The sequence below is a fragment of the Orcinus orca genome, chromosome 16, assembly GCF_937001465.1.
Source record: "Orcinus orca chromosome 16, mOrcOrc1.1, whole genome shotgun sequence".
NCBI lineage: Eukaryota > Metazoa > Chordata > Mammalia > Artiodactyla > Delphinidae > Orcinus > Orcinus orca.
Genome location: NC_064574.1, coordinates 59,829,032 through 59,854,776, shown reverse-complemented (window position 1 = coordinate 59,854,776; position 25,745 = coordinate 59,829,032). Strand labels below are relative to the sequence as shown.

At 48.8% G+C, this 25,745-nt stretch overlaps 1 protein-coding gene across 5 annotated transcripts in view; it reads right to left on the bottom strand.

The window, feature by feature from the left end:
• SNX29 (sorting nexin 29) overlaps positions 1–25,745 on the bottom strand; it is a 551,964-nt gene that overhangs the window by 86,088 nt on the left and 440,131 nt on the right. For all 5 annotated transcript variants that reach the window (XM_033428786.2, XM_004270168.4, XM_033428787.2 and 2 more), the window contains one exon: positions 6,000–6,140. In XM_033428786.2, coding sequence (XP_033284677.1) covers positions 6,000–6,140 — 141 coding nt within the window. The remainder of the gene's footprint in view (positions 1–5,999; positions 6,141–25,745) is intronic.

Sequence of the window (25,745 nt, the reverse complement as noted above, 5' to 3'; positions counted from 1 at the left end):
CAGCCTTGACATTGCCGAGCGAGATGACCTTGGACAAGTCACTTTACCTCTCTGTGTCTCCATTTCCCCAGTTGTAAAGTGAGGTACTAGTAATGTTCTTTTACTCCAGGCAAGGAAAGAGGCATGACGTAGGCAAAATAATGCCTCCCCCAGAGATGTTCTCACCCTAATCTCCAGGACCTGTGACTACATTATCTTACATGGCAAAAGAGACTTTGCAAGGTGTGACTAGGGACCTTGAGATGGGGAGATGATCCTGGGTTATCTGGCTGGACCACATCTAATCTCAAAAGTGGAGAACCTTTCCCTGCTGTGGTCAGGAAAGGTTGAAGATATGGAAGATGTGACTATGGAAGAAGAATGGTCAGAGAGATGCAGCGTGGAAGACGGCAGAAGGGGCCACAAGCCAAGGAATGCAGGAAGCCTCTAGAAGCTGCAAAAAGGCCAGGAAACAGATTCTTCCCTGGAGCCCCCAGAAGGAACCGACCTGGCCAACACCTTGACTTTAGCTCAGTGAGACCTGTGTCAGACTTCGGACCTCCTGAACTACAAGACAATACATGTGTGTTGCTCTAAGCCACCAGGGCTGTGGTATTTGTTAAGGCAGCCATAGGAGCCTAATGCAGATGCACGGAGGAAATGGGCACAAGGACGGGAAGGACGTCCCCTGAACTGCCTGCGTCCCCACCTGCTCCCTCATGTGAGATTCAGCACCGGGACCCCTGCTGGCCCTTCGAGCATTTTCCCTCCTGCTGCAAGCAAGCTCTGCTTCCCCCTCCTTGCTCTTCTCCAAGTGCACTGGAACCCTCCGTCAGCCCACAGGATTCACTACTTTTTCTCCCTACAAGAACCTGAAGTTTGTGAAGGCAGAGACCATACTTTAAATCATCTTCGACTCCCCACACCTAGCAGAACACCCCTGCACTTGTAACATGTTTGCCAAGTGGAAGAATTCATCAGCCTCCGCATTCCTCCAGATGCCTGCTCATTCCCACTGCTGGCTGGGGTCCTGCCATCATCCCTGGGGCTGCATTGCAATCTATGCCTCTCGGGAGCTGCAAAGGCGCTTTCCACAGCTCAGCGAGTGCCCCTCGATTCCTCCACCGCACACTGGCGTATGTGTTTTTAATGAGAATTTTAACGCATAATTTCTCCAACAAGTTGAATTATCTGCAGCCCGGGGGAAAGCGATTTGCCTTGCCTTAGTGCCAAATGAACTTTCAGAGACCGACTCCATTATCCTAGGAAGGAACGATAGTCCCTCAATTCTCATTTGCTCACTGAGCAATAATGTAGACTTTTAGTAGCAACATCAAAAACACATCCTCCACCTAAGCCCTCACGCCAGCGAAATCCTTTTGGACAGCGAGCTCCAGTCCACATCCTCAGGTTGCTAGGCAGCCCACTCTCCTGTCTGCAAAGGCTTGCCAGGCTCTTGCTCATTCTGCAAGAAATATTCAGCCAAAAGTGGAGTGGGAACAACCTCCAAAGATACCCTGAAAGTTATTCTACTCACTTTTGGAATTCAGATTTTTTTTGAATTTGTGCCAAGACCCAGTGAAGTAAAGAAGAAAATAAAAGGGAAACTTCCATTTAATTTCTGTTCATTTATTCATTCATTCAGGCCACGAGTGTCTCTGGTGTGTCAGATTCTATACTAGGAGCTGGAGAGAGCAGTGAACAGAAACAGACCCAGGCCCTGTTTCCTGAGGTTCCATTCCAGGGCAGAGAGATGGACGCTACTCAAGTACACAAAGAAATCATTTCCACTCATGGTATGTGCCAGGAGAGGCTGGAAGAAAATGAAAACAGAGTAACGGGCTAGAGAGTGGCATTGACAAAGGTGCTGGGAAAGGCTTCTCTCTGAGGAGTGGAATTGACCTGAGACCTCACAAGTTGGAGGAGCTGTCCGTGCAGAGATGGGGAAAAGCCGTTCCAGGCAGAGGGAACAGCAGGTGCAAAGGCCAGAGAATGCCATGGAAGTCTTAGGAGGTCAGAGTGGCTGGGTCTGTAGTGGGAGAGGAGGGGGGCACGAGATAAGGTAGGGGAGGAAGTGGGGGACCTACTGGGGGACACCTCACAGGCCACAGCAAAGAGTCCTGAATTTAACTGGTGCCGCTGGTGGGTTTTAATCAACAGTGATACAATCTGACTGACGTTATACAAACCTCACTCTGGCTACAGTGAGGGAAAGGGACTGTAGGCAGGGCAAGAATGGAAATATCTTTAGCAAGTGCTCTGGGCACCCTGCCCATTTATAACTAAACACATACGTGGCATATGGAGGTAAAAGAAATGATTTGGCGAAGACAAATTTCGCAGCCAGAAACTATAAAATGTGTAAATTTAATCCATTTTTTAAAAGTTCAAACTGGGGTTAAGATCACATTTTACTTCTAAAGCTGGGGAAATATCTAGAAATTCAGGCTAGAAAGATACTCATCTGATGAATTTTAAAAGGCTACACTATGTTTAATATGTCCTTGAATACAGTCCAGGACTGTGGATTCCAGAGTCAGTCATTTAATGGGTCCAAGGCTTAGAGCAACAAGGTGCATGGAACTCAATCCACCCAAGGATGTTGTGTCAACGTGCCTTAATGGTCCAAGTGGGCAAGCGTTTCACTGGTGAAGTGATCCAATCAAAGAAAAGATTTTGATGTAGTACATTTTTCTGGGTCAATTTAGAATCAAAGCTCTCTAGAAAATTTGCCCTCAGGGTACCAAAGCAGGTACACTGAGCAGTCAGACCCAGTTGTGGCCGCGCAAGCTTGGTCTCTAAAGAAGAGTTCGTCGTCGGCCTCTCTCGGGCACTCAAGTCCTGGATCCTGACTCATTCTGCCCTTGAAAATCAGACAGATCCTGAGATCTGTCCTGGCATCAGCCAAAGTGTACTCTGGTGGGGGATGGGGTGTGGGCGAGTGGAGGGAATCAAACTACAGTCGGACCCTGACCAGCCAATTAAAAGCTAAAGGGTCGCACAGACGAGAAAAGAGGCTGAGACCCCAGGACAGCTCTGAGCTGTCAGATTCCTGAGTAAGAGAGGAAACTGTCAGATCCACCCCTGACCATGCGGGGCAGGACCAAAGACCTAGTTAAGAACCAGCCAGTGCCTGTGTACGAGCCGGTCATCACTGCGCCAGACCCACCAAGATGGTACCTTAATGCCAAGCTCATTTATTTGCAAATAGGGCTGTCCTGGGTGCCCTATTGATACAGATTTCACAGGCGAAAAGGCCACTGCTGCTGTAGGTCAGTTCCGGATTGACAGGGACGGGAGGGCGGGGGGCAGGGCTGCAGGTGACCCACCTCAGAGGGGAAACTCCCTCGCGGTCCCTGCTCCCGGCACAGCAGAGACAGGACTGCTTCACACTCTTTCTAAGTCACGGAACTCCGGAAAGCCCCTCCTACCCCTCAGGCCTACGCTTCCTCTCACTAGACCCGAGCCTCGAACACCAACGTACTTAGGACTGGTGTTGTTCTTGGCAACTCTGCCTTGTAAGTGTTGCCTAACTATAAGGCTTGAGGAGACATGGAGTGGGGAGGGCGTCCCTTTGGGCTGCAGAGAAATCATTCAGCAAGTGTGGGTCCCAAAGGCGTCCACATCCTAATCCCAGAGCCTGAGAGCATCTTACCTTACATGGCAAAAGGGACTTTGCAGAACGTGAGGTAGGAGATGATCGTAGATTATCGGGGGCGGGGGGCTGGGAGGGCACTGTGGTCACAAAGGTCCTTATTAGAGGAAGAGGAGTCAGAGAAGGAGATGTGACTACTATCTAGACAGAAGCAGAGACCAGAGTGATGTGATTGCGGCTTTGAAGACAAAGGGGGCCCCAAGCCAAGGGCCTCTAGAAGTTGCAAAAGGCAAGACTCCTCTGGAGCCTCCAGAAGGAGCGCAGCCCTGCCCGTGCCTTAACTGGAGCCCAGAGAGACTAGTTTTAGATAATAAACCTGAACTGCTTTAGACCACTAGATGTGTGGGAATTTGTTACAGCAGCCATAGGAAGTGAAAACACAGTGAAAGACAGACATGTCCCCAGTTCAGCCTTGTATAATTCCCTCAGCAATACCGCATTCCCTGCAGGTATCGTGGAAGGGCTGCTTCCGTGTAATGCTCTCTGCAAATGAGAACATCTTACGGGGATAATATGCTGGTTATGTAGAATTTTGTTCTGTGACATTTTAAGACATTCTGGATGGGTCCCAAGATTTGTATGAGCCTGCAAGTCATGAGATTAAATCAGTATATAGTCCCCCCCCACCTCTTTTCATTAAGAATTATTGTACTCCTTGCTATGAACAAGTATAGAATTTCTAAGTCTTCCGTTTTTATGGGCTCAACTCTACTTTCCTTCAACAGAAAAAAAAAAAGAACAACAGGTTTATTCTGGGCCTGAGATAAACCTGCTTCATAACTGTTTAAATTATGCTCCAGCACACCCTGATGTGATCAGGTTTCTAATCTGGTTTAAACACAGAAATCGCTGAAGATGTAAACGTAACGGTCAATAACAGTTTTCTCTCTGGAATTCCCAAGTGTGGGGAGTGGGTTATGGAAACTCTTGCTCTGGGTTTTCTATGATAAAGACTGTAGGAAATCCTAGGCAGGGCGCCTCCTCCAGAGACAAACTAGGAAATTCACGGCTAATGGAATCTGCACAGGCTTTGTCAATGTGATGGTGCTTGGTCCCCACACTTCCTGTGCTTCAGCACCACCCAGAGAGCTTGTTAACCCACCCTGCTGGGCCCCAGCCCCAGAGCCTGTATTCCAGCAGGTGCAGGATGGAGCCTGAGAATCTGTATTGCTAACAAGCTCCAGGTGAGGCCCACGCTGCTGACCAGGAGCCACACTCTGAGAACCACAGGAGGAGAGGAATGCCTCCTATCCAAGGCCCGTTTCCTCCCAGGCCCTGAGAAGGGTCCACGTTACCTCCTCTGATTCGACTGCCCCGCCGAGCTAGTTAATACACTGCAATTGATGAAATGTCTCTGTCTCCTACTTGACAGGAAGCCAGGGGTTCTCCGGCTTGGCCGCATCCAGGAGCCACCTGGAGAGCTTTTAAATCCCTCAGCGCCCAGGCCTCACTCCAGACCAATGAACTCGGGATGGGGCTGGGGGGTGGGCAGGTCTCAGAGGTTTTAAAGCTTCCCAAGTGATCCAAAGCACAGCCAGGATGGAGAACGGCTGCAAACGTGATGGAGGACAGAACGATGCTGACCGGCTGAGGCAGACAACACAATGGGGCCCGACGCCTGGCTCGGCTGTCATCTTCGGTGCCCCTTGCGCTGTGACACTTAACTGGTGCTCAATAAATGCTGGCTGGATGAATGAATGAACGCTAATCGACCAGCAAGCATGCGCGGGGCAAGCGCCTCCTTTCTCCAGGGTACTTGGAGAATACATAGAAACAAATTAGGTCATTATCAATGACTAAACTTCATGAAGCAGTAATAATAAAAGGAGCTCCTCTGAGAAAGCCCTGCCTGGGAAATAACTCCATATTCTTAAGTCCAAGTAAATATCATGACAACCATGGATAAAAACTAGAAAACTTTTTTTTTTTTGGTCCAGAATAGGAGCTGGCAAACTATGCCCCACGGGCCAGGTCCAGCTGCCACCTCTTCTTAAAAGTAAAGTTTCACTGGCACACAGACGCACCCACGTGCACCCATGCTGTCTGCAGCTGCTGCCGCGAGGGCGGAGCTGGGTAGTTTTGGCTGATGGTACGGTGCGCAAAGCCAGAATATTTACTCTCTGGCCCTTTAACAGAACAGCCCCTGCCTTAGAGAAATGAGAGGACGGACACAGACGAAACATAATGCGATTGTCTTTAGGCGGGCGGAATGATGGGTAACTGTTTTCTTCATTCCTATTTTTTCTCATATTAGCCAACTTTTTGAGTTAAATAAAGGAGCACATACGTTTAAATCACCAATGGAAGGAGAAGACACAGGCACCAGTTGGAGAGTTGCCTGGCCCCGGGCAGTGACGGTACCTACCTTGTTTCCAATGGCCTTTTTGGGTGGGAAGTTGTAGGCCCTCACTTGAGGGTACTTGTCCTGTAACTTGTGGTGCAAACTCCTGAACTCCGTGTACCGCCGATAGACGTTCCACTCATTGTCTTTTATCCGGATGTAGACCTTTCGAGAAAAGGAAAGAGCAAGAAAATGTAAATGTCTCTTAAAGCTCTCATTACAAAGGGGTGGGATTCTGGCAACGCTCCCCTCAGGAAAACCAGCTCTGCAAGAGCAGGGCCACACCCCACCTCCCGTGTCACTGGAGGCCCAGCGCCAGCACGGAGGAGGGACTCAGTGTACTGAGTGTACCAATGGGTACACGAGAGAATGACTCCATCAGGCAGGCTGCATATTCATGAACATCAGTTTCCCAGTATCAGCAGAAATCCGCAGCCCAATGAATCTTAGAGACACATTTTTCATACTTTTGTCACATGCATATTGTAATGGTGACGGATTGCGGGGGAGAGACCATTCATCCTCGCTGGCCATGTGTTTCCTCTTCTGTAAAATGGAGCTAACAGCACCTCCTCCCAAGGTGGTGCAGAGAACAGTCAGACATAGAAGCCATGCAGCTGTGCCTGGGATCACACAGACTAGCACGCAGAGGGGGCGGTATCAATCTCGGGAGGGAAGGAAGGAGGGAAGGAAGGAAGGAAGGAGGGAGGGAGGGAGGGAGGGAGGGAAGGAGGGAAGGAGGAAAGGAAGGAAGGAAGGAAGGAAGGAAGGAAGGAAGGAGGGAGGGAGGGAGGGAGGGAGGGAAGGAAGGAAGGAAGGAAGGAGGGAGGGAGGGAGGGAGGGAGCCAGAACTGAGATCAGCCCAACTGGATGGAAGGTCACATCAAGATGGATGAACACACTTGGGGCATGAAACTTCTTTATTATAATCAAGATGTGACTCTCAAGAGAACATTCTAGGGATATAAAATGTAAGGGCTATTTCACCTGCTTTTTTTTTTTTTACAGGCCCTCACACCTTCCAGGGACACACAGCAGCTACGTCTCAAGGCAAAACAGAGAACTGAGAGAGAGATCAATGCATTTTTAAAAAATTACGTGAGTTAAGAATAACCCAGAGAGGGCTTCCCTGGTGGCGCAGTGGTTGAGACTCCGCCTGCCGATGCAAGGGACACGGGTTCGTGCCCCGGTCCGGGAAGATCCCACATGCCGCGGAGCGGCTGGGCCTGTGAGCCATGGCCGCTGAGCCTGCGCGTCCGGAGCCTGTGCTCCGCAACGGGAGAGGCCACAACAGTGAGAGGCCCACGTACAGCAAAAAAAAAAAAAAAAAAAAAAGAATAACCCAGAGAGTGAAGTCTCTGATGATAAACAGCTATTGTAATCTGCAATCAGCGAATGTCAATACACATCTTAAAATCTCTTTAACCATAGAAGTAGGCATCTCTAATATGAATGATAAATTCTGCCTCTACATAAAAACCACCCTGTATCCCCAAATGCAGACATCATGTATTTGAACTTTGGTAAGGCAACCATCAACGTCTCTCACAATATTCTTGTGAACATGATGAAGGAAGGATAATTTAAACCAAAGAATTCCAATCAATGGATGGAAGTTGCCGGTGGAATTAGATGGAGAAACAGAGGCCTGTCAAGTTTGTTAGAAGCCCCCAAGCTTCTAACAAACAGACAGTAAATACACTGAATGACAGACATCAAGTGATCTCAACTGGCCTAAGGAACGAGTTTAATGCAACATGATGAAATTCTAAAAGATCAGTGTCAGATTTTACAATATAATCCAAAAAGCCAACACTGTAAGTATAAGGTGGGGGAGATACGGCACAGCAATGGCCTGTGGGACAAAGACTTATGGATTTTAGTAAATTCAAGCTAAGTGAATAATGTGAAAGGGCCACCAAAAAAGCCTATGTACTATTTAGACCTCATTAAAAGGTACAGTTTAACTTCTAGAATAAAGAGGTTGACAAGTCTTGCTCTATTCTAAATCGACCACACCAACTTAGTTAGGTTTTGGTTGCCACCTGTTAAAAGATGAACTGAAGTAGGTTCAGAAAGGCCCAGATCACTTGCTACTCAGTGTGGTCCACAGACCAGAAGCATCGGCATCACGTGGTCAGATGGTAGAAATGCTACACCTCAGGCTCCACCCAGGTGCACTGATTCAGAATCTGCATTTTAAGCAGAACCCCCAGTGGTTCATACACACTTTAAAGTTTAGAAGCACAGGTCCTAGGAGCTGATTTGCAAACAAATTATCAGAAGGAAGATGGAAGACACTGGAGAATGATACCCTGAGTGTCAAGGTGGAGAAAGTAGAGATCTCTGAATTCCTGGGAAGGCTATAATGAGGAAGAGGAAAGACCAAGATGATGTGTCCTGGATGATTCCAGGAGACAAACTTCCAGCAGATAGAAACTAGAGAAGGACAAATTTCATTAGGAAAGAACTTTGTGGCAGCCAAAGCTGCCCAGAGAGGAAAAGGTATGTCTCCAAAGGTTTCTTGGCACTAGGTGTTCAAGCAGTAGTATGACGACTAATAGGACTGCTAACACAATTCTGCAAGGATTTGCTTGACAACAGTGAAGGATACATTAGACCCCAGAAGTATCTGGAAAGGCCTGGCTAGTTGTGGAGAAGAGGGACTTCAGGCATTCAACCTCCAGAGACTGAGACATGATGGATCAGTTAGCAAATAAACGCAGCAGAGCTCACGGGACTTTAATGCAGCTCATTTGGGGCATTCTTTGGGTCCTCCCACGTCACAGCAAGTGCCAGTTGCCCACTCAGTATCCATTTCCCCCCAGTATTTCTGGGGATAGCAATGTGTTCAGAAAGCAAAAAAAAATTTAACTGCGTTTTCCTGTGTCCCTTGCAGATAAGAGTGGCTAATGAGATGTAAGAAAGCTCTTAGGAGAGAGCTGACTCAGCTGACAAGTGTCTTTTTACTCTTCTCTCTTTTTCTTTCTTTCTCAAACGCAGATGTGAAGACGGGAGCTCCAGCAGTCATTTTTTGATCATGAGGCGATCTTGAGAATGGAGGTAGACGCTAGAAGGACCATGGGTCTCTGATGGCATTATGGAGTCACCACACCAAATCCTAGACTATTGATTCAAAACTTGTTTTTTTTTAAACAAAAGAGACATATTCACCTCTAATTTGTTCAAGCTAATGTCTTAGAGGTCTTTGTACAAGTGGCTGGATACAATTGTGCTCTGATACATCTTGAATGGACTGTATCTGCCTGTAGTATATTCTTACACAAGTTCAAATATGCCCTGGAGAGTGGCAAATTCAATTGCTTATCTGATCATCATGCACAAAACTAATTATCTAGATCAGAGGAGGTAAACTATGGCCCTGTGGTTCAAATCCAGCCATATCTACTTGTTTAGCTATTGTTCACAGCTGCTTTCGCAATACAATGGCAGAGTTGAGCAGCTGCAACAAAGACCATGTGGCCTGCAAAGCTGAAAATATTTGCTTTCTGGCCCTCTACAAAGTCACTTTTCTGATCCCTGATTTAGATACTCAGAAAGTCCTCATTATTGTTATTTTTCTACCAACATATCCAAATCTAGTGTGGAGAGGGGCAGTGCTTTCCAAATATTACCAGCCCTTGGGTGGGCCACATTAACCATCTGGGAACCAAGAATAGTGTTCCAAAGCTTTCCCGGTGATTCTGATGAGTGGGTGTTACAGTCTGAATGTTTGTGCCCCACCTGTACATGTTGAAATCCTAACCCCCAGTGTGGTGGGGCATCGGGAGGTGATTAGGTCATGAGCGTGGAGTCCTCATGAATAGGATTAGCGCCCTTATAAAACGGGTCCCAGAGCGATCCCTTGCCTCTTCTGCCACGTGAGGACAGTGAGAAGACAGCTGTCTATGAACTAGGAGGCAGGTTTTCAGCAGACACTACATCTGCTGGTGCCTTGATCTTGGACTTCCCAGCCTCCAGAACTGTGGTCTATAGTTGTTACAGCAGCGCAACTGGACTAGACAATGGGCAATTTGGGGAACCCCTGAGGTAAAGCACAGTCCACTCCTCCTCTCTATGTGTTTCCATGTCTATAAAATGGAGCTGATTAACAGTGCCTGCTTGCAAGGCAGTATGGAGAATCTTCAGGTATACAGGACATACAGCTATGCAAGGCATCACAAAGACCAGCAAATTGATTTGGGGAAAGAGGGAGAGGCCAGAGTTGAGATCAGCCCAACTGGATGGAAAGTCACATCCAGATGGGATAAGCATAACTGGGGCATAAAATGTCTTTACTTTAATCAAGAGAACACTCTGGGGGTACAACATACGAGGGCTGTTTCATCAGCTTTTTCCAGGCCCTCGTACCTTCTAGGGACACCCAGCAACTACATCGCAAGGGAAAACAGTAGGAGAGAGATCAATGCATTTAAAAAATTACATGAGTTAAGCACAGCCCAGACAGTAAAATAGTGATAAATAGCTCTTATAATCTGCCATCAGTGAATGTCGATACACATCTTAAAAACCTCTCACGTAACGATAAAAATTGGCAGCTCCACTGTGGGTTATAAATTGTGATTCTACATTTTATAACACATTCAAGAGCCAAATGCTTCACTCTGTGAAAGCGTTGAGTCCTTCCTGCTTCTCTGACGGCCCGTCCCTGGCTTTCCATGTGGGCACCTCTTCTGCCCATGCCTTAAACGTGGAGATTTTCCCAAGGCCCTCCTCTGCCCTCCACAAGTGGTCCACTCCCACGCCTGTACATTTCACTCTTAGCTCAATGACGCTCAAATTTTTGTCTCTAGTCTGGACCTCTGATGTAAACTCCAGACTCAGACTTGATAAAGCTCTTCGTGTCTACGTCTGCACTCGGGACCTGCACCTTGCTCTCTTGGCGAACGGACCACCGAGTTGCCTGACTCAGAAATCTGGGCATCAGCATTGACCAGCGCTGCTCTTCACCTCCACGGCCAAGTACTGAACAGCAGGGCCTGCCAAGCCCACCTCCAGAGTGAGCCCCGCCCCTGCCTGGACCACTACAGCAGGCTTCCAGTTGCTCTTCTGGCCTCCCTTGTTTTCCCATTCAATTCATTTTCACCTCCCTGTTCAAACTCCTTCAGTGACTGTCCGTGAAGAACACTCGTGCCAGAGACTGGGTTCGGGGGTAGGTACAGTGGGCTTGGAAGGCTCTTGCGTCATTACAGTCATCTTACTTCAGGCCCCACCCTTCACTCTGGCAAACCAGGATCATGCCAACTTGCCTGCATTTTCTTAAAATTCTTTAATTCTTAAAATTAAAAAAAAATCCTTTAATTTCTTAAATCCTTAAAAGTTTCTTTACAACCAGGATGGTGCCAATTTGCTTGCATTCTTTAAAACATCCTTAAAAATGTTCAGATCAGAGCAAATATCCTGTCCTAGAAATAGCATCATCCCTTGCCTTCCAACTCTCTCCGAATTGTACCCCCTGCTCTGGGGGACAGCAGGCATTCAAGAACTCAGAATTTCAGAACGCCAGGATTAGAAAGGACCTCAGAAACCATTAGTTCAACCCTTCCTTTCACAAGTCATAGGACTGCTGTGACAAATACTCTCTCCTCATCCCATATCCTCCTTGATGTCTGGCTCCAGAGGGCCAATGGCTTGGGGAAAGCCACCTGGACTGAGGATTTGAATAAACACTCCGGAGACAGGGAAGGTCACAGGCATGATGACCAGGGCAGGGAGGGGAGCAAGATCCTGGTGGTGGACAGGAGGGGATCTGACGTCATCAGAGTGTGATCAGTAAGGAGACGCAATGCATGGAGGTGGCTAAGAGCACAGACTCTGCAGCCAAACTCCCGAATTCAAACCCTGGCTCTGCTGGTGCACTAACTGTGTGCCCTGAGGAAGTCACTTCACTTCCCTGTGCCTCCACTTCCTCCTCTGAGAAATGAGGATATTACCTCCCTCGTTGGGTCTTGGGAGGATTAAATGGATTCACACGTATAATGGGCTTAGAACAGGGCCTGGTACATAGAAGATGCCATGTAAGTGTTTGATAAATAATTTAAAATGTAACCTATTGGTTAGATTGACGCTGGGAATTGACGAAGATTTGGATTTCGTAAGTCTCTGATCTTGGTGGTCAGCGTTAACATTCATCCCCTCCAATGGTTTGACTGACGGGAACTGGCTGGCTCACGAACTGTAGGGGGATCCCAGAAACTCACCACCTCCACCACCTACCAGTTATGTGATGTCAGGCAAATTGCTTCTGAGTCTCAGTTTACTCATCTGAGAAATGGATACAATCCAAGAAAAAACCATGCCTGAAAGCATTCATAAAAATGCCATAAGGGTTAACTGCTGTTGCTACTATTATTATTACTGTTATTGTTACCACCAGCATCATCAAAAGCATGAAGTTCTGCAAAGCGGAGGAAGCACTGCCACTGAAGTCACACCTGTCTAAGCGTTACGATCTCCACCACAGGAGCTCGGCTTAATAAAGGACAAGTATGCAGGTTACTGCTGAGCCTTAGACCAAGAGCTTCGAACAAATCATGCTGTGGGTCATTAAAAACTTTAAATAAAAATACAAATTATCATGCCCCACCCCTAAAAAGCTCCACAAACGTAAATCCCCAAACACATTTCTCAGGAGTACGTGAAAGCAGCTCTGGCCCTGAGACTGGATGGCATGGCCCCTCTAGCCACCGTGTGTGCTCCTGGGAGGACACCTGCTTCTCCCGGGCCTCGCTTCCTCCTGCATAAAATGCAGGGGTCGAACTAGACGGCCTTAGGTCCCTTCACATGCCCCCAGTTCTGGTCCTCTGAGTCCTCAGGTGATTCATAAACCCCATGGACTTCACTGGGCCTCTTCCACCCACATTCACTCCCGTTTCATTGCGGAGACCAAGGTGTTCATGGTATCAGGCAGGAGGTCTGACCTCAGGCTTGAGTTAGGAGGATTCATACTCAACGGGAAAGGCAACAGCAGTACCATCCCCGGAGCCTCTTTCTTGAAAGCTCAGCTGTTTGGGTCTCCCTGCCAAGCAGAAGAGCAGCCTCCTGGGAACACTGGGTGGGGAGAACTGATGCCCAAGGGAGAACCAGGGGCAGAGAGGGTTCCAGGTGCTTCCGTCAAGTTTAGACTGTCCTGCCTCTGCTAGCATCATTAGACTGAGTCCCTCTCACAGGTGAAAAGTGGCCAGTGGGCATTTCTGGCACCTGCCTCTGTTCCAGCTGGAGGCCATTTGATAGCGAGGGGAGGGGAGCTAGTCACGGAGCCCGTGGAGACCAGCAATACCCTTCCAGTCAAGCACCCCCTGTTCTCAGCTTCTGCTGTTGTCTGGATGTCAATCAAATCCTGATCTCTCCGGTTAGCAGTCAACGTTATGAAGCTCAGTGAGAAACCCAGCAAGAGTCAAGTACACTGACAGACCCAAGAGAGTAAAACAGTGTTTTTCAGAATTCCAATAAGATAAATACCTTCAACGCTAACACTTGCCATTTATGAAGCAACTACTATGTGCTGGGCACTCCGCACGCCTCACCTCTTATCCTCACATGAGTCTGCAAGGCACGGTGTGAACTTGCCCCTTCTCCAGATGAAGACGTGGGCTCAGAGGGGGTGTATCACTTGTGCAGGGGAGGTGGGGAAATGGAGGACTGAACCCAGGTCTGCCCGATGCCTAAGGCCCGGCCCTTTCTATTACAGCACATTGCTGCAGAACCCAGGCTCCTGAGGACCCCAGGGACCCCAAGCCATCAACGCTGGCAACTGGCAAGGAAGGTCCCTGCTCAACAGGTCTGAGGCCCAAATGCCCCTCGCCTGGGCAGATCATGTGTCCTCACAAGAGTCTCCTTGGTACCAGATGCTTCAATTGTGCTTCCTCACTCATGCCTCGCCCTCCAGGAATCTAATGCCATTAAAATCGCCCAGAATTACCTGAACTATCCACCCTCAGCAGCCATGCTTTTAAGCATCTGAAAAGGGGAAACTTTCTCTGCAAGTTAAGTTGTCCTTGAATTATACTTAACCAAACTGTGCACTTATTTCACTGAAGAATTCACAGGGCTTATGTCCAAAACCACCAGGTTTTTGTTCTTGCTTTGTTTTGTTTTTTTAAAGGGCTCACCCCCTCTAAATTAGGTTCGATGGGCCCCAATTGCTGCTGCTTGAGCCGTAAGGATACCAAATCCTTGGAGGAATAAAAAGAGTTGACCTCTTCTAGCAAAACCAAGTTCCCTTTTAAAATAAGCAATAAAGAGACACTTCAGGTCCAATCTCCTCGACTCAGCAAAAGAAAAATAAAATGGGAGGGTGATATCTGTAATCAGGAGTCGGGGCCAATTCTCTTTTCTCTCTTTTAAGAGGAACTTGGAATCTTGAGGTTTCTTTTCCATTGGGAAGAAGGACCCCAAGGATGCCTGTAATAATCCTGGGGGGGGAAGAGAGGTCAAGTGGGGGAGGAGGCAGAAACCTCGGCCTGGATGAGCTGAATCCAGAACAAACTCTTGTGTGGACAGTCCCTCTGGGAAACACTCACTGAGAAGACGAAGACCGTCTGCCGGGCTGGGGCATTCCCATCAGCCCCCTGTGCCCCTCACCCGTCAGCGCCACCCATCCGCTCTGCGGGGCGCTCTCCCCAGCTTCCTTCACCTGCTTCTGTACTTCATCTAAATGGACTCCCACAGAGTGCTCCTCTAAATGGACTCCCACAGAGTGCTCCTCGGCGTCTGGCTCCTTTCACTCCGTGCTGTGCTTATGGGATGTTTCCACTCACGTGTTCCTGCTCGCCGCCCGTCCACGGTATGGATACCCCACAGCTCATACACCCGCTGTGCTGGGATGGGCATTTGGGCTGTTTCCGGTTGGGGCTGTTATGGGCAAGGCAGCTCTGGGCACTGACGCACTTGGCTTTGCACTCATTTCTTCTGGGATCACAGATCTAAGTGTGAAAGGTAAAATCAGAAAGCTACCAGGACAACCACCTCGAAGGGTAGCTTCACGACCTTGGGGACGGGTAAGGATTCCTGCTCACAGCTCAGAAGTGCACAATTCTGGGTGCTGGAAATGTCCTATATCTCTGGGCAGTGGTTACATGGATATACACAGAAGTAAAAGTTAACTGAACTATAAATTTAAGATTTATGCATCTATGGATGAACGACAAGGTCCTAATGTACAGCACAGGGAACTATATTCAATACCCTGCGATAAACCACAACGGAAAAGAATATAAAAAAACAAGGTCTCTATGTGTATAACTGAGTCACTTTGCTGTACAGCAGAGATGGGCACAACATTGTAAATCAACTAGACTTCAGTAAAAAAAATTTATGCATCTGATGGTATTTATATTAAACCTGGATGTAAAAGCGAAAGTCAAAAAAAGCCATGCCTACACTATCCTCAGGAGAGTGAGTCTTACCCTAACTTATGATGGTAGGACATCTAAGCTAGTCTGTGAGCAGCCATGTAGACCTGACATACAGTCAGATGCCAGTGCTGAGGGGGGCCCAGGGATGGGACTCTGGCCTCAGGGAGACCTGAGTCTGAATCCCAGTTCCACCTCTTGTTAGCCAAGCCATCCCAGGTAGGTTAATTCACCTCTTCAAGCCTCAATTCTCATTCTCTCTCTCTCTCTCTCTCTCTCTCTCTATATATATATATATGTATATATATGAAGAAGGGAGGGAGCAGGCAGAGAAGGAAGAAGGGGAGAGGGAGAATGAAGATTGAAGAGCTTGTTCTCAGTGGACTGAAATCCCAGATCTGCTTCAAGGGTCTGCCGAGCACAGGCTCTTTAGCCAGCAGCATGCTGGATGTTAGGCACGTCTGAGGCCTGTCCTGCAAGGCAGAAGAGCACAGAGAAAGGGCATGGGCTATACAAGGAGGGAGGCCTGGATTCAAATATTCCACCTCAAGCCTCAGCTTCTCAATCTGTAAAATGGGGCCAAGACCAATCATGTCGGGAGGTTGTGAGATGCTGTGCCTGGTAGGCAGGCAGCAATGGCGGCTGTTAATATGGTAACCCCATCACCTTCATCATCGTCTGCCTTTGTGTACATGAACTTCGCTATTACAGAATTAGGGGTAATTACAGGGTGTGCAATCATGAAATTAAAGCAGGTAATTACCATGCCTAATGAATTGTCAAATGCTGGGCAGGTGAGGAAACAAACATAACGCACGGTCTGTGGGCTGGGCAGTTAAGCATCCCCTCTGCTTCCAAAAAACTGTCAATAGCAACAGTGGAGTTCAGTAAACGACTTTCTGGGGCGGGTTTTCAAGTATGCAAACAAAACCTGGGAAGTGCTGCTGGGGCTTCTGACTCAAGACGAGCTCGGTGCACAGGCACCTATACAGCCCCTGTCACACAAGCACCAAGGTTCCCAGACAAGATGCTATTTTAGGACAGGGACCTCATGATGGATGCTACTAACCTCTGCAGAAAAACCTGCTGATGTGAACGCAGCAAGAACCCTGAAATAAATGTTCATTTACACACTGCTTGTTTGGAAACTTCCTTCGTCATAGATCCAATGCCCGCCTCTCTGTTTGCAGCTTCAGGTGACTTCTCGTTATCCACACTTCTCCACCTTAGAACCAAATGCTTTTTTTACGTGTATTGTGATAGTCAAGAGTGAAAGCTAAATTACGTGAGCGTCCTCAGACTTAGAGAAGATGATGTACCATTTAGTAGTGCCAATCGTGGGCCAGACATTTTACTTACAATTTTCACCAAAGTCCTGAAATTTTATATGCCTAAAAAAATGGAGTCTTGGAGTAACTAAGCATCGTGCCCAAAACGAGCCAGGAAGCAAGGAGAAGAACCAGAACTGGGCCTTACATTGCCGCTACACCCAAGCCTATGTCGCATGGTCTCCGCCCCAGAGAAAAGCAAGCACTATAAACTCTAAACTCAGACGCCCTTTAGGAGGATTGTTAAATGCCAAGAGTCAGACGACATGAGGATAAGAAAGACTCTTTTAAAAATGGCTTTAGGTTCCTGATTCATTTTGCTTCCTTAATATCCAAGGAAGGAAATGATTTGCGTTTTGGTTGGCGGCCTGTGTTAATGGATCCGAACAAAACTTTCCTCTTAGTGAAATGGCTTCATGTGTTATTAACTATAAGTGTCCTTGTTGCTAGAACAAAATGCCTGAATTACCGTATGACTACGCTGATGGAGTGATATTATTGCAGCCAAATGCCGAGAATAAGATGAATAACTTAGCCAGAAAAATACCGACTTTTTGGTTCACTGGGTTATGTAGATGAGGCAGACTTGTAAAGGCGAAAATGCATTATTTACTAAGAATCACCAACATCACCCCACATTCCTTTTAAAGAAGGATAGAGAATTAGCAGCTTAGAAGTGGAATAGACCCCGCCCAGTCTCTACTCCACCTGGAACAGCGACGCTACGGTGATGATTGACGCTGGCTGAGGGGCAGACACTTCGTTTCAGGGACTGCGTCACGGTGTACACGCCATGTTCCAGCCTGAGCTCTACTGTCTCTGGACATGTCCCCAGTCTCACGCATGGCCAGGAGGACCCAAAGGCCACCCTTTGCAGCAGATGGCACCTGGCTTGGTTTCGGAAGTGATGAGAGCTAGACACTGGGATCAGGGCATCGACTTTTTCTTCCAGACCCTGCTCAGGGCAGTTGTCTTCTTCCCCCACCCCCCATGGCCCCTAATCAGAACTGGGCATTCCCTCCTCAGAGTAACCACTGGTGCCTCTTACGTACCAAGCTCAGGGCTGGGCTCCAGGGGTATCACGGAGAATAAAACCAGGCATAATCCTGCCCTCCTGGAGCCAGGGAAGTTGGCCAGGGAAGACAGCTGCCCTTATGCAAATAATCACACATACGAACATATTTCACACGGACAAAGCATGTCATGGTTCTTGCAGCTATGCTAGGCCTGGGAATGGGGTTAGGTTAGCCAAGCAGGGAGGTTTTGACCTGGGACAAAAAGCAACGAGTCAGAATGGACCAGTCATGGAAGGGAAACGGCTCTGGGGCAAAGGGCGGGGCACGTTCAGATGCCAACATCTGGCAGAAGGAGAAGTAAAAGGAGGCCAAGGCAGCCGGGCAGGAGAACAAGATGGATGTGAAAAGATGCTGGCTGGGCTTCCCTGGTGGCACAGTGGTTGAGAGTCCGCCTGCCGATGCAGGGGACACGGGTTCGTGCCCCGGTCTGGGAAGATCCCACATGCCACAGAGCGGCTGGGCCCATGAGCCATGTGGCCGCTGGACCTGCGCGTCCGGAGCCTGTGCTCCGCAATGGGAGAGGCCACAGCGGTGAGAGGCCCGCATACCAGAAAAAAAAAAAAAGATGCTGGAGGTGGGTAGAGCTGGGTTTCAGGTGTCATAGATTAGCAAAGCGGCTGGAGCCTCAGGGCCTTTGCTTTTGCTGCTCCCTCTGCCTGGAGTGCCTGCTCCCTCACTCCCGGAGGCTTCTGCATCAGCTGTCCCTGCTGCCCCCCAGCACCAACCAGCACCGGCACACTAGGCACCCACCTCTTCATCTGCTTGTCGTTTGGCTCTCTAAGCCAGAGGGGACGCTCCATGAGGGCAGGGATTGATTTTATCCACTGTTGTACCCACCGCCCCAGGCCAAGGAGGCCCTCAGTATACATCCACTGACAGAAATAAATTTTTAGAAAGAATGGAATGGGTGGATGGATGGAAGGACAGGTCCGACTGGACGCAGGTGCTGTGCTCAGATGTCGGTGAGAGCAGGATGTCTGTCCCCTCCTGTGTCCATGTGTGTCCTTGATGGCTCTGCGTCCAGTGCACGAAGCAGGGGCTGCTCAGAGCACAGGACTGTCATCTTGATCTAACAGATCTGGAGGGGGGATAATGAGAGCACAGACCTCCACTGCAGTGAACAACGGCAATTTACATAAAAGTGAGGGCTCTTATACTACTTTTAGATTATTGGAGGGAGAACACAGACATAAGTATCTAAGAGGAGAGGAACTTTTTTTAAACACTACAGCCCATGAACCATGGCTGGCCCGTTCAACTGTACTTTCATTTGCCATCTTATCTTAGGGAGGCTGAGCCACTGGTCCAACACGAGCTAGTCAGAAGGGGAGTAAACAATGGCACCAGGTCCGCCTGACTCCGGGGCCTGTGTCTTCCCGTTCCTACCCACTAAGCTGGCGACAAAAGTGGGGACTCTGGTCCCTTTGACTCGCTGAGTTCCTGACCCTGGAGCCTACCCTCTGCCTCTAAAATAAAGTCTCTGACTAGATAAGTCATGGGCAGGACCACTTCCAGTGAAGGTCAGATACAGACGGATTCTCACAGAGGATCCATGAGGACAGTGTCCACGTTATGTCACGTCTGCTGTTAATGGACCTTCCAACTGCCTAGGGCCCACCGAGGCCCACCTAGGACCCCCTGCTCCGCCGGACGCCCACCGCGGCCCCCTCGGCCCCGATCACTGCTAACACCAGCCTCGGCCAGAGGAGAAGACAAGCGTGAGACTGCCTGTGCTCTGGGCTTCATGGCTCTGACCCCGTGCTGGGGCAGAACCCTCCCCGCCTGGGGCCGTCACCTGCCCTTTCAAGGGAGTTGGAGAGCAGAAGGAAGGCAGAGTCACCCTTCCGAGACCCCTAGACTTGAGGGCAGCTGCATCCAACAGCCGCAACTGTGAGTTCTCCCCTGTGCTGTATTTCTCTGCCATGATCCCTACACTGTTGGCCCAATTTTATTAAAAGTTCTAGCCTGGTCTCAGTTGTGTGGAGGGGACACAGGGAGCAGGGCCAGCTGTCTTTTGGGGTTTCAACAGCAAAATTAGAGAAAGCACCGTACCACCCTCCCGCACCCCAAGCTAGAGCAAAGGTGACCACAGGTGGGCCAGGTGCCCAGGAGCCCAGCCATCTATGAGGGTCATCTTCAGCACGGGTAGTAACACCAGGAGCCACAGAGAAAACCACAAGGGACAGTTCCCCGCGTGCACGTGAGACAGTTCCCAGGAAACTCAGAAATAGCTGGAGCCATTGTGATGGGAGCTCATTTTCAGCAATCAAGCTGCCGGGGGCTCCAATGATCACGTTTGGGAAATTTTAAAAGGAAATATGACTTCATCTTGCAGTCACACACCGCGGTCTGGATATCTGAGTCATGCACCTCATACCCCTGGGCCACGTGCACGGTAACAGACATTTATTTCTAAAAGCTGGCTACTCTGTAGCGCTGAAATTACAAACGGGGTTTTAGACTCACTGAAAAAGCAGTGAAGTCTTCTGCTTCTCTCTTCACGGATATAAATACAGCCAAGTCTTCTGGGGTGTAGGGGAAAGGGGGAAGCAGAAGCTGGACGTCTGTTTACTCTGAAATAATTTCATTTAGAGACCACTTATGATATGACAAGTATGATTCCAATCACATGTGTGTATGTGTGCAATTACATCACTGAAAATAACCAGCAGGATTCGAATCAAAACATTAACAGTGGTTATTTTGGAATGTTGGTCAATTTTTATTATCATTATGGTTTCCCCAGTTTCTCAAACTTCTTGTTTCTACTGAATACTGACTTTGATGATAGAAAAATTAAATGATATATTCCAAGTAAGTGGGACTTCTGGTGGGCTCTGAGAAGACAGTGAAGAGCTCACCCTCCCTCTTCTCTCCAAATGCCACTGGATAAATGTTAGTTGTTTTGAAACGCATGGCCACAGATGCAAAAACAAAACAATCATCTCTGTCATTTAGGAAGAAACCTGCACGAGTGAACGGGGTGGGGAAGCAGGGTCCAGGCCTGGGCTCCAGGGCCAGGGTGTGAGAGGTCGCCTGGGCCCAAGGATCAGGCAGCCCTGCCCATGGCAAGAGGCCAAGCTGGGCATGGGTGTGAAGGCAGAACCGGGGCCCAGGATATCTGCGATATTGATCTCCATATATTCTGTCAATATAACGAAATTGAAAGGAAAACGCTCTTGGAAGATCTGATGTTCCCAATTGCTTCCCAGCCCCAAACAGCTGTGATATTGCTGTGACAGATGGGAAGTTATTTGTCACTCTGTATTCCCAGAGCTAAAGCCTTGGAGAAGGCTGCTGGTGAGGGAAATAGGTTTTAAAAATAGAGTAAGTCCCTTTGCCTCAGAGATAAGGGTCCTGGTGAGACCTTGCTCTCCGGCTGCAAAACTCTGCTTCAGTAGGAAAACCAATCCTGCCTCTAACTCTCGTCTCACCGATAAAAGAAGCAAAACCACCTGACAATGACCTTCTAAGCTGAGCTGCACATACGCAGGTATTCAACCTACTTCAGCTCACCCAACGTATACTGAGCACCTACTAAGTGCCAGGACCTGTGCTGGCTGCAAGGAGACAGAGGTGGACCAATAGTTTGGAACTAGTGCTGCCTGGGTTCCAATCTTGGTTTCACCGTCTTTATTAGCTGTGATCTTTAGTAATTTGCTAAACCTCTCCACGTGCCTTAACTTCTTAATGTAAAAATGAGGGCAGTTTTAGCACCCACCTTCTAGGATTGTGTTTAAGATCGACTACTTTGCTTGGCATGTAAGTATTTAATAAAGGTTGGCTCTTACTCCCCAAAGCTCTGGCCTGCTCTAAAGGTCACACATTAGTGAGGCGGACAGACAAATAAACAGACAAAAACTATAGTCTGGTGGAATCAGTGCTACAACAGAGGGAAGCACAGAAGGTCAGGAGACAAGGAGAAGCAGCATGCAATGCAGTGTGGAGTCCATCAAGGAAAGCTTCCTGGAGGAGGTGATGTCTAAGCAAAGCCTTGAAGGGTGAGGGGAAGGAGGGAAGAGGACAATCCAGGTCGAAGCTGCCAGAGTTTTCTACTTTGCTTGATTACACAGAGACCTTTCCAAATCAAATGTTCCTGAGAATAGAGAAATAGTGAAAATGAAATCGTTACAAAAGAATTTGGTATCTGAACAAGCACTACACTCAACTCTGAAGATACCAAAGAAATGGCTACCCCCAAAAGATGGTTTTAGGGTTTCCCCTTCTGAATGAAGACTTTCAGACACATCAGGACTATTCAGCCGCATCTGGCCTCCAAAGACTCGGGCTGTGTGATCAAGCATCTTTCAAGCCAGCCGTCCTCGTGTAAACGATGGGCTAGGGAGGCAGTAATTCAGCAAGGAGAGCCGTGAGTGTCACTTTCTAATGTGATTAAATGATCCTCCTCCTGCTAATTGTCCTTTAAGGGACTGGAATCTGCTCTCGATGTGCACAATTCCATCCACACCAGGCGCGGCTCCATCGCGTGCTGCTTCTGCTCCGGGCACATCGATCCCCCGCAGGAGATGGGCGCGTCTCTCCTGGAGGGAAACCCTGTGAGCTAGTCTAGCGCTGTCCCTGATTTTTCTCTTCCCAGTCATGGACCATTTGACTGCCAGAAAGAAAAAGCCAATGTACGACGGCTTCAGGGAAATGGGGACTTACTGGAAAGATATAAGGGTATCTCAGACAACTAAGAGCTAGATGTGCTACTGGGCCCTCCGAGGGTCTGGACCGGGAGCCAGAAAGCCGTCCAGAACCAGGGCAGGATGCTGTGTGTCCCACACTCTGCTCATTCTCTCTGCATGCTTGCTTTCTCTACTTTTTGAGCACATGGTCCAAACACGACACCCCTCAAACCCAGGCCCATACACGTTCAGACTGACCCATTCATGGCTTGCCCAATCCCAAATGTTCCAGGAGAGAGCCTCCACAGTTCCGCCAGAGAACACTGGGCGTTTCTGTCTGCTGAGCACCCATGTCCCCTCCTTCTGGCAGCAGCACCTCAATTCTCCTCTAGGGACCCATTCTCTACCCAACCTCAGTCCCTGGGCTTCCTGTGGACCCCGCTCCGGCTCTGACCCTAGAGGCAGGCATGAGATCAAGGTGTGGCCAATCAGAGCCCTGGGGGCACCACAGGAAGGGCACGTCACCTAAGCCAAGCCAATTGGGAGCCTGCGTGACCGGGAAAGAGGTGAGGGGTGTTTTAGTTATATTTGGCCTATGAGGATGTAAGCTCAGAGCTGCTGGAGACACCACAAGAAAGGGAATCTACTAGAAAATAAAGCCATAAGAGAAAGGGAGGGAGGGAGGGTAAGGAGGAAGAGGATGGAGAAAAGTTAAGGGAGGAAGAGTGGCTGAGCCCCTGGATCAAGCCACACCTGAACTCGTCACTTAAGCCAATAAATTCTGTTTTAAGACAACATTTTTTGCTATTTGCAATCAAAAGAACTCAAACCAAAAGAGAATGTGATTACCAGTATCTGTATAGTTTTACCCTGGGTGGGTGTCCACTCTGGGCCAAGTAGCCTTGGCAAGTGCCTGCCTCTGTGTATCTGTGCAGCATGTATGTGGGAGGAGGGGGCAATTCCCAGAGAAGTAGAAGAAGACTGGGGTATCTGTGCGGTGTGTACGTGGGAGGAGGGGGCAATTCCCAGAGAAGTAGAAGAAGACTGGGGTATCTGTGCGGTGTGTACGTGGGAGGAGGGGGCAAAATTCCCAGAGAAGTAGAAGATTGGGAAAGCGCCTCCAAGGATCCCTCCTCCTTGGAGGCCTTTAGTTTATTCACACAACACAAAGCTTCTGCTGGTGCCCTTTGCAGTGACTCAGGCAAGTATTGGCTGGGATAACCTTGGAGCCAAGGCAAGAGTACAAATACTTACTCCCTCAGTCTAGAAACAGGAAAGTGGTGACTGCCTAACAGAAAAAATGTGGATGATAAATATAGGACTCTCCAATTAGAAATGATCCTTAATCACATGACTACGAACTCCCAGGCAGTCACTGCAAAGTATTCTGGTGAGCATGTCAAGACCAGATTTCTCTTCCTCCCGTGCACTCATTCAAGGTCTCTGTCTGGGTTTCTTCAGAATGCCTCAGCATCCGTGTCTTGGTGTTATGGAAACCGATCCCTCACTGAAATGCACTTAGGAGGCTTTAGTTAAACAACGTGAAAAAGATGGCGTCGAGCTCGGGCAGAAACGCTACCAGCTGCCGACTCAGCTCCACACAGATTCACGGAGGGAGCGTGGCAGATGCACCCCCGACAGGCCTGAAAGTTCCTTCACAGGCTATCCAGAGCCCAAGGTGAAGCCGCTGCAGCCCTCCCCAAAGCAACCCAGATGCATGTTCTTTTTTACACAGCTGTGAGCCTGTGCTTACGGTCTTTAATCTTCCTCTTTGAAAAGCATCCAATTTAAGCATTTTTGCACTAATCATTTCAGAGTAATGAAAAAACAAACAGAACAATAGAACATTTCAGATGAGAACGCTGTGCACCTCTCTCTAATGTTCGCTTAAAGAGGCATGTTAGTCATTAGGAAGAACCCTCTTTTATCTCCCTACACAAGCAAATTTTGCCTGCTTGCAGGCCACAAATATGGTAATACAGTTAATTTGGTCCATGTACTCATTTCTTCCTCATAACGATGTCAACAAGATAGCATTTTTTAAAAAGTTTCTGATGTTCAAGATGGGGCTGGGATGAGCATTTGGGAATACCAGGATGTGCTGCTACTTGGTAAGGGAAAGAAAAGAGGGCAAAGGCCTTGCCTGACAGCTCAGCGTACTGCCCACTAAAGAGGGTGGCACGATGGCAGAGGAGCTGTCACAATCAACTCTGGCAATCTGATTCAAACATCCCTTTGGCACCAAGATGCACAAAGCATTTTCTCTAGAGGTCTTTGGTGGAAAGACGATGAAGGTCCCCTGCCTTCTAGGAGTGTATATGCAGGGAAGCCTCGAGCAGTTCTTATCTGCTCAGCCACGTCTCCCTGCAGCTAGGATTCGGACTCCTTCCCCCTTTCCTGGGTCACAAACTCCCTGAAATAATTCATAAAGCCTGGGGATTCTTTCCTGAAAAAAGACAATTATACACACATTCCACTAGGTGCACATGTGCATACACACACACACACACACACACACACACAAGCACACACACAGCCCTACCAGGTACATGCATACACACACACATACACACACACACACACACACACAGCCCCATCAGGTACATACACACACACACACACACACAGCCCCATCAGGTACATACACTTTTACAAATCATCTCAGACCATTCAACAAAGTTGGGGCCCATCCAGACACCACAGTGAGGAAGTCACCGCCGGTCAGATCTAAGAACTGGAATTCCCGAGCATCCCCCATCCTGCTCCTGTGGGCCAGCTCAGGGGCATTCACTCATTCACTCATTCACTCCTTGCAGCAACCCTGCAGGCCATGGCATCTCTGCTTTAGAAAGGGGGACACACAACCTCCGAGAGATGAGTGGGCACTTCTGGCTCCAAAAGGGTCCAAATAAGGCCCTACAGCTGCCCGAGGACACCTACAGCCCTGCTTCTAGGGAATCCTCACGCTCCAGGTCCTAGCTGCCCACCCAAGCCCTCCCTCTATGCACGGAGGGGGAGGAGGAGCGGGGAGGGAAGGCCTGTGCCCTAACCCCAGAGGATGGCCTGACAGCCAGGTGCGATCTAGTGGCTGAGCACCGAAGACTTCCTCTCCGGGTCCTCCTGAGATGTGTCTGAGCCCACAGCAGCTGGCAGCTCAGCTTTCTCTACAGAAAGGAACTGTGAAAACCACACATCTGGTACCTGCTGACCCAAGTCAATGGACTTGGGCAAAAACATGCCCTCAAGCAGCCCTGGAGCGGTGGGCTGCTCCTAGAGCCCAGGACCAACGGGCCTGTGTGTCACTGGGGGGCATGTCAACAACAGCAACGCTAACAGGGGCCCAACCCCTCAGCCACGACCCCCA